This window comes from Emydura macquarii, unplaced genomic scaffold (assembly GCF_026122565.2).
Source record: "Emydura macquarii macquarii isolate MOO-44397 ecotype Brisbane River unplaced genomic scaffold, CSIRO-AGI_Emac_v2 contig_18, whole genome shotgun sequence".
NCBI classification, from domain to species: Eukaryota; Metazoa; Chordata; order Testudines; family Chelidae; genus Emydura; species Emydura macquarii.
In genome coordinates this window covers 3,172,478-3,181,333 of record NW_027130155.1, presented here as the reverse complement: position 1 = coordinate 3,181,333, position 8,856 = coordinate 3,172,478, and the positions used below count along the sequence as shown (strand labels likewise).

Here is an 8,856-nt window from a genome sequence, read left to right as displayed (position 1 = left end):
ACTGACTTTCCTGTATGATGACTTATTCCACACACATACTAATGTATTTTAAACTCTCCTTTAGCACATAAAAGAAATACACACAAGCATTTCCTTTAGCTTTCACTTCCATCTTTTGTCATTGCTTTAGGTCCTTACTATTTAAACACTCATCATTCACAACCATTATGCATCATGCTGAGCAATGAGGAAATCATAGCATTTATGCAAAGAGATTACACTACGGAAAGGGAATCGAAGTTTAATCTGAGATTTCAAGCATCTTTGTCTGATACTTACAGAAAGGATCCCAATCCTGCTATGCATTTCCCCACATTTAACTTTAAGCACATAAGCAATCAAACTGACTTCTATTGGACTAGACACATGCTTAAAGTTCAGCACATGGTTAAGTGCTTGGCTGGATCAGGGTCTATGTCAGTAAAGGGTTCAAACTAGCAGAGGAAACGAATGCAGGAAGACCTTTGGAAATGCCCTTTACCTCCATCATCCACAAACATAACACTTTCATTAAGGGCCCAACATTGCCGGACATTGAGGACCTCCTTCCAGCGGCTGAGCTCCCTCAATTCCTACTGAATTAAAAGGAATCAGATGGGACTCAGCAACCGGCAGAAGGACTGAGCCTAACAAAGGCAGATGTTTGGCATAATACAAAATATTGAATTGGCTGCAGGCACTCTAATAAGTAATACTGTTTTCTTATCATGTACAGTATTAACTCCTCTTATAAACCTATTTTTCTTCCATATTTTGGGGGAAAGGCACTTTCCACTAACAGGTATGATCTGGGGTTTTGGTTCAAACCCCTCTTTAATTTTAAATATGTAAACTGTAAAGTACTTGCTTCCATTCTTAAAAATGCCTTGAGGAAGTAACGAACCTCTGTATCAAAGCCCTTTTGGATAATTGGCTGTGCAGTATATGTATTTATACAAGCTGAAGTGTGGCTGGCCGTGGGGTTTGCAAATCCGGTTCAGGGAAGATAGCTTTGTCACTGATTTGTACTTCCACGCACATACTTCACTTTCAAGCAGCAAATCTATTTAAATCTATTTCTGAAAACATCATCCTTTCAGACTGAAGACTTTACTGACCTAAAAACCTCTCTCTCATTGGGCTCTGCTGAGTCAAATAGATCTAAAATAGCCTTTCTTGTCAGCTTCCACCTCCCAGAACCACACATGACACCAACTATTATTCAAGAACAGAAATTTATGGCAGTAGATGTGTGTACTTTTTCCCACCTCACCTGCTCTACATATAACAGACCTTTGAAGACCCAAAGCATTTAAGGCCAAAAGGCATTCATGCACTTATAGATTCTAGCACACAGAACTATTTTGCCATCATAATAGAGGCTCTGCTACAGAGTTTAACATTGTATCTCTCAGTGAGATTCCACATAAATAGAAAAAGCACTGAATCCTTCAGTTTGAGTCTACGTTGCATACATTTTACCAACAGGCATTCGTTTCATTACTTGCAATTATCACACATTCATGTAACTGAAGGACCGTCCCCCCATAAGTCTCTCCTCCATCTATGCTCCTAGGATGAGCTATACAGAAAGAGTTTTCAGGTCCTAGTAATGAGGACAGGAAATAGTTTGGTGTTTGTGACATGCAATGCCAAAGGATACCCAATATGGCAGAGCAGTCACACCACTTGTTTACCCTATCACTCAGGGTGTGATATTCATTTCACACTCTATTCACTTCAATGGTCAATATTGTTTCTTAAGCCACACAGTTAGTGTGACTGAAAAGCTGAAACTATTTCTCAGGAGGCACCAGGCCAGATTCTGCCACCTCTTATGCTGAATAGTACCTTGCTCTGCAAGTAGTCCAGATGAAATTGTTGGGCTTGTTAATAGTACCAGGGTTAACATCTATTGGTAGACTAGAAATGGGCAAAAGGCATGGAGTTTTCATCTGTTTCTGAACCTCCCCGAAGTTAGGAATCAATCCAAAATGGATCTCTCTTCCAGAGATTGGGCCTCCTTCAGTATCTGGATCCAAAGTTCCAGGGGATTCAGATCCCCGTGTATGGTTTCCACTCCATTAGTGAAAGCATTTTATAGTTAGAAAAAACCTATTAACATTTCTCTTTATCCAAGTGAACATGACTAAAGAATACTTCTGCGGTTAGGAGAGCTGACACGAAGTCACATATACCAATCACTTCGCTAGAGCAGGTTTTCTGCCCTTGCTGCACACTGTAAACACTGAAGCTGACTGTTTAGAACAAAACTAGTGATAAAAAGCTGTTGATACATTGTATAATCACAGCAGTGTGTGTTTTTAATGCAAAAACAATGACAGATCAAAACAAGCGACCTACTTAATCTCACAAAATAAACATCTTTTTTCCCCAAGCAGTTGGCATAATTAAGTACTATTCAGGAGCTTCTTGTTTTTCACTCACATATTTTGCACAAGCTCCAGAGTCATAATAGTCATGAATGCTTCGCAATAGCTTATTTGTTTCCTAGGAAATTAACACTAAAGTGAGACAAATTTACATGAAATTGTGTTAAGCATTCATGCATCTATTTAGCGTGAGGGATCTGTACAAAATGTAAAACAGCATCAGAATGAGCAGACAGCAATGTTAGTGCTTGGTAGAAGGCATCCAACTGCATCAAAATCCTGCATCCCTTGAAATCAATATTCTATAATCTTATTCCGAAATCTTTTGGACAGTGCCTTGCATATGTTTTGAGGTTCTCCAACAAAAATATTGTCTGGCTTCCATGAGAGTAGCAGTAAAATACTGTCAGGTGAGAGAGAATAGCTCTTGCAGTTGTAATGCAGTGCCCAAAGCCAAAGGCTGAAGGCAACACATGCCATTGATATTTTTTGTCTTGGAGCATTTCTATGCTGCTACTCCCCGCAGAGCCAGTCTATATTTATTTTACATTCCTTGATTTTTTACTCTTGCCTGCTACCATTCTCTCCCTGCCCTTGCTTCCCTAGTCCATTACTTCTTTCTACGTTCTCCTGCTTCTCTGGCTCCCTGTTCCTTCACCCATTTCATCCTTTGGTTTATCATCTTTCTTTGCCTGAGTGTTGCAGACCTGATCCAAAACCCACTGATTTTAATGGATCAAGACCTAACAGAGGGGTCCACTGTGTCCTGCTATCGTGATAGCCCTATAGCTGAAAGGGTGACAGTCATTATCTGGACCAGCACTACCCCACTCACCTTGCTATTGCAGTTGCCTGGTACCTTCAGACTGGGGGACCAGTGGTGTATGTATACTGCAGCTGGGCTCTGGCCTCCTACCCCAGGTAGACGGACTCACGCTAGCAAGGCTCGAGCTAGCATGCTAAAAATAACAATGTGGAAGTTGTGGTTTGGGCAGCAGCTCAGGCTCTGAAGCCCACCCAATCCTAGGTCTGAGCTTGTGTGGCTACCCTGAGTCTTCTCCAGAGCTGCAGCATCCACACTGATATTTTTAGAGTGCAGGCTCAAGCCCACCTTGCTCAAACCTGTCTAGCCAGGCAGGAGGCTTACTCCACCTGCAGTGTAGACATATCCTAAGAGCACTGGACAGGCACCCCATATTGTCACTGAACACTGGAATTTAGCAGCAGTTAATAGAGCCAGATGCCATCTGCAGGAGACGATATTGGACATCATTCCATCCTGTATAGTTACTCTCCTTGTGTGTATGTTTTGATATGTTTTGCTCTAGCTGAGGGATAGAGCACAGAATATTTTTGTCACATGATTGGTTAAAAAAAATCAGTCAGGAGAGCCAAAAAAAAAAAAAATCAAATGGATCTATTAAAAATACACACTGTATCAGCTAACATTCGAAATCTATAAACAGGGACATTTGACGCAAAAAGTAGGAACATTCCATTGAAAAATATTGGAGTAGGAGAACCTTCTATCGGGAGAGAATAGAAAAATGGTAAACATGGCATTGTCATTTCTAACCGGCGTCAGCTAGTCATTACAGAAATACGCAGTAAATATTATTTTCTATCAGAATAATTTAGCAATATTGGATGCTTTTCTTCCCTTTAAAAATAGAATATTCTGAGTTGTAAATTCCTAGTTAGAATTATGACCACCACCTAAAAGGAGAGGGTTTTTCCTTCATAAAGATTTCCTGCAAATGCATGACAAGACACATGTCTGCAATCACTGACTGCCACAAGTTCAACAGTAATTGCATTTGCTGTAGCATCAATAAATATGCAACAGGTGCATAAAAATCTATTTTAATGATGTTGCAATGAATAATAATAATCCTGTATTACAAAAGAAAAGAAGTAAAAGGTCTTTTAATATAATGAAAAACATGTTCACGGTGCCGGTAAAGTATACCTTAAACCCAAAATAAAGCTATCTTGCTCCCTTCTGGGAAATGTTGTGTACTTTTGTAATTAACTCACTTGGTTTTCAGCATTATGCAGAAAAAGCCCTTTTCTCAAAACCATGTGATGATGGAAAGCCAAACTACATATCCCGCTACGGACACAGTAACTACGGTACCAACGGTCAACAATTTAGCATATAATTATATACATAGAAAACAGATCTGCTACTGTATTCATGTTACATATCCAGCCAATATCAAAACTACATAACAAATTATGTGGAAAGCAAGATTTTCTTTCACTTGTTGAATGCTCATTTCAGGATGGGAGTGGGGTGAACAGGAATGCTGGAAGAAGTCTGTGTAAGAACATTCCTGCTCCCAGCCTGAAATGAGCACTCAACGTGGAACAGAAAGTTACCATACTACTTCATTTAAAGAGCGGAAGACGATCTACAAGCTACTTGCACATTTGCATGAATCCTAAAGCTATAAATCTGTAGTTCATGTATGGAAAGGCTTAAAATCAACATTAACAAAGAGGTAAATACAATTGAGATATAAAATAGCTTTATGAATGAAGGGTCTAACCCTGAAGACATTTATTATTGGTCATAGTGATTCCCACCATCAACAGTCCCATTGACTACTGATGGCAGAAAGCATTATTCTCAGTAGCATTTCCAAGATGGGGTCCATAAAGATGGCCTCCTAAAATTTTCTCTGCAAGCAGCTAAAAGGTTTAGGGAAAACAGCAATATATTTATTGCATTAATTTCAGAGCTCTGCTGATGTGCACAGATGTGCAGAACTCTGTTGTTAAAATTTACATGCTTTACAAATACAGGACACTGTGAATGTTCAGATCTATTGCATGCAAATAATTCACTTTGTCATTTCTAAATAAAAATACATACATACATAAGAAAGGATCACAGAATCTATTTACATTATCTTTCACAAGAAACATTAATTCAAGACTAAATTCTTAGCTTAAAATTGCATTTCTAAATAATTTAGAAATCTTGGGCTATACTTCTTACTAAAATCCTTCATTCAATTAAATAGTTTGTAAACACTGAACATGTACATGTATACAATTTACAGTCTCAGAAGGAAATAAATTTCAGGCTTATCATCATTGCTTGAATCCATCTGCAAAACAGAATCATCTGTACAAAACTGGTCATGGCATCCATAGCGCAAAGAAGTGCATGCACCCTCTGGTACACCCCGACCTTCTAGATCCTCCCCACTGAAGTTATTCAGGCATCTTGCTATGTAAGAGCCAGTGGAATGCCTGTTGATAACATGAGGAGATGGTGATGGTTTGTTTCTTAGAACTACCCCGGCTATGCTGCTAGCACTGGAAAGTTTTTGCTTGGCTTCTTGTCTTTCCTTAGCACGACTGGCAATATTGCGTACTCTGCTCTGACTTCTGGATGACAGTTTTCTGACCAATGCCTTGGGGCAATCGTCGTCATTCTGCTTAGAATATGAAGTTTGACAGTTGTCTTCCTGGTCAAAGGATACCAGTTTTCGCAGTTGTTCTGTCAGAGTATCCGTAGATTGTGGTCTCTTGGTTTTCATAGCTGCAACTTTTTTGTCTCTCATGCCAGATGTAATAAAGCCTCTGCTTATGTATTTATACTTGCTTTCAAAATTGCAGGAGATATCCTCTGATGTCAGGTCTCCAAGGCTCTTGGATTTGCAAGGACTAGGCTGTTTGATGGCTGTAGAAGGAGGGTAGGGCAAAGTATTCTTGGGTGTAGGCGAATGCATATTAAGTCTGGATCTTTGGGAGACGTACAACAAATCATTTTGTGTATCTGAAGTTTGCAGATAATTATTATGCAAAAAGCCAACACTCTGAAATGCTGGGTAAGGAAAACTTTGATTTCTTGCAGTCCTAAAATTATTTGAATTATCCAGAGCAGCACTGGGAAGATCCTCATTAATTAAATTATTCCCAGAGATTCTCTCACTGTAATATATTGAGTCCTGATTAGGCTTCAGTTTCAAAGAAGCAGCAAGTTGGCTCATATCTTCTCTTTTGAATTCATATGCAGTTATCAGGAGGTCTTGGGAATCTACATCAACTTCTATAAGGCTGCTGCCTGCTGAATTTACACAAGCCAGAGGGTCAACAATTGTATCGTCCAAGGTGAAGCTGTTAAAAGTGCAGGAACTGCAATCCTCAAGCATTTCCCAATTTGTTCCACACTTTCTTTTGGGATTTGCTGCTAGCAAATGGAGAGGGGAAGTGCAAGGGGACACTGATAGACTATTTGCCTCTGACTTCTTGCAAGCTCGTTCATCAATTGCCTTACAATCAGAGGCTGGTGAAAGAGATGCCTCATGGATAATTGTGTACACTGAATATTCTGTTGTCTCAGGGCTGGAGAAAATAGCAGTATCTGGTGTTGAAAATAATGGTGATTCAACAGATTTTACATTAGTAAAATTTTGTTTAAGGGGTGTGCTTAGATCAACAGTAAACGTGTGTGGATGTGCCGACGTCACACTGAAGGTCTGGTTGCTAGTGCCATGAAGACTTGAAACAACAGTCAGATTAGTTCGGTCATCTGTAACATCAAACTGACCAATCAATGCTGAAACAGAACTACCTGTCTCACTCTCGTTTGTTAAAGAAACCTCATCTATAAGGCGAGAAATATCACTATCTTGCATGGCTGCAGTGGAGTGTAAATCCTGGGTGTCAGAACAGATGGTGGAAGACATATCAGTCAGTGAAAAAGTGGTTACAGTACTGTTCATAATGACATCATATTTATTGTTTTCAAACTCCCGTTCCTTTTGAGAAAGACAACATCCTGACAGCATTTTTTTGTCCTCTTTACACCCTGCAGTCTCACCTTCTCTCTTTTCAGCTGTGTAATTTGTGTCTTGTATTTTTTCTGTACCAAGATCAAAAACCGAGTCCTGGCTTATATGAACAGGTTTACTGGAAAGGTGACTTTCCTGATATTCTGTGGAGTGATTTGTTTCAGCTATCCTGCTTACAAAGTTGACGTTTTCTGCATGCTCATGTACAGGTGATTCTGTAAAATTGCCAATTCTGGAGTCACTCTGGGGAGTAGCTTTTTTAAGCAGAGACGCAGAATTTGGAGAAGATGCAGCTTGCTCAGGGGATGAAAAAATATGTTCTTTCAAGTTTGTTTGGTTCACACTTCTAGCATTGTTACTATCTGCTAAATCAAATAAAAAGCACATTAGTTACACACATTGCATTCAATTCCTGTTAACAATTATTTTGCCTTTAGACAGACAAATGGAGAATGTAAAATTAGTTATAATTGTGATAAGACTTAATTATGGGGTTGTGCAGATTTATCAAAATTATCTGTGTGATATGAATAAATGGGAAAATATAGTTGTAGGCACTTCATTGAAGCTTCCTTTGAATGTCTATTACATCAGACACATGATGTAATAGTTGTAAGTAATGTCAATGAGGTACCGTATTTTGTACATGTGGCATTACCTTTAGTTGTGTTCCTATTCAGATTTGTACTATAAAGAAGCATGGCAATAAAGACAGAACAAAACAGCTCTGTTAAACAACATAATTTATCTGGAAACAAACAGCATGTTTATAAGAACTCTGAGTAAAACATCAGATGGTTGGACCCCATGCATAATGTTTTTGGTAACAGTTTTTGTGCAATTTCAGCTTTAATTTGTGAGCCTTTAACAACATTTACATTTCTAAACATCAGCATCCATAAGAGGACAAGATTTTGAATTCTATGAAAGCATATACTTTACATGTTTCTGCATTTGCTTATCAAATTCTGGTTACGTTTCTCCAGCTATATAGGTTGAATCCTGCCTCCATTACTCATTCCTAACTTAAGTAAAACTCCTGTTAACTTCAGCTATACTTTTACTTAACCAAGGGCTGGATATGTACAGCAGAAATTGACCTTTTATGAATTACACAGTTTCTAACATTCAACAGAAATCAGGTATAACTAGAAAAAACCCTCAAAAACTAAAGAGTTCACTATACTACCCAAGGGCCTGGTCCCTCATTTATTGTGCGTTCAAAACTCCCAGCATTGTCAATTGGGGTTGGTAATGCACAGGCAATGCAGGATCAGTCCCCAAGCTATAACAATGAAAACATTCCTAATGTTCTCAAGACCAAGAACATTGAGTTGAAAGGCTCTCCACATACTGATTGAACTGATCCGTATTTGATTTCTTTCTACAGAGAACACAGCAAAATATACAAGGCCAAATTCAACTTTGGTATAATTCCGATTAAGTCAATGAAAATTAATTTAGCCATAATATGTTGCAGCGACAGGCCTTTGTTGAGTTTAGTTTAGCAACCTGCTGTTTGTTGCTTACTGTAGTAAAATATGGACAATTTGTAACTCAATTATTTCCTTTCTGGGACTGACCTCCCCTCCAGTCTGAAAAATTTGGGCTGCACCTCTTTCTCTGCAAATACCATGTGTCACGTGTGTCTTTGCCACACCACTTCCATCCGTGCT

At 38.9% G+C, this 8,856-nt stretch overlaps 1 protein-coding gene across 1 annotated transcript in view; it reads right to left on the bottom strand.

Annotated features, from left to right (window-relative positions):
* Positions 1–4,226: 4,226 nt before the first annotated feature.
* Positions 4,227–8,856, bottom strand: part of PLCH1 (phospholipase C eta 1) — a 154,070-nt gene continuing 149,440 nt past the window's right edge. Inside the window, exon 24 of the mRNA XM_067537397.1 lies at positions 4,227–7,545. Within this exon, the coding sequence (XP_067393498.1) occupies positions 5,435–7,545 (2,111 nt within the window). The 3' untranslated portion in view covers positions 4,227–5,434. The remainder of the gene's footprint in view (positions 7,546–8,856) is intronic.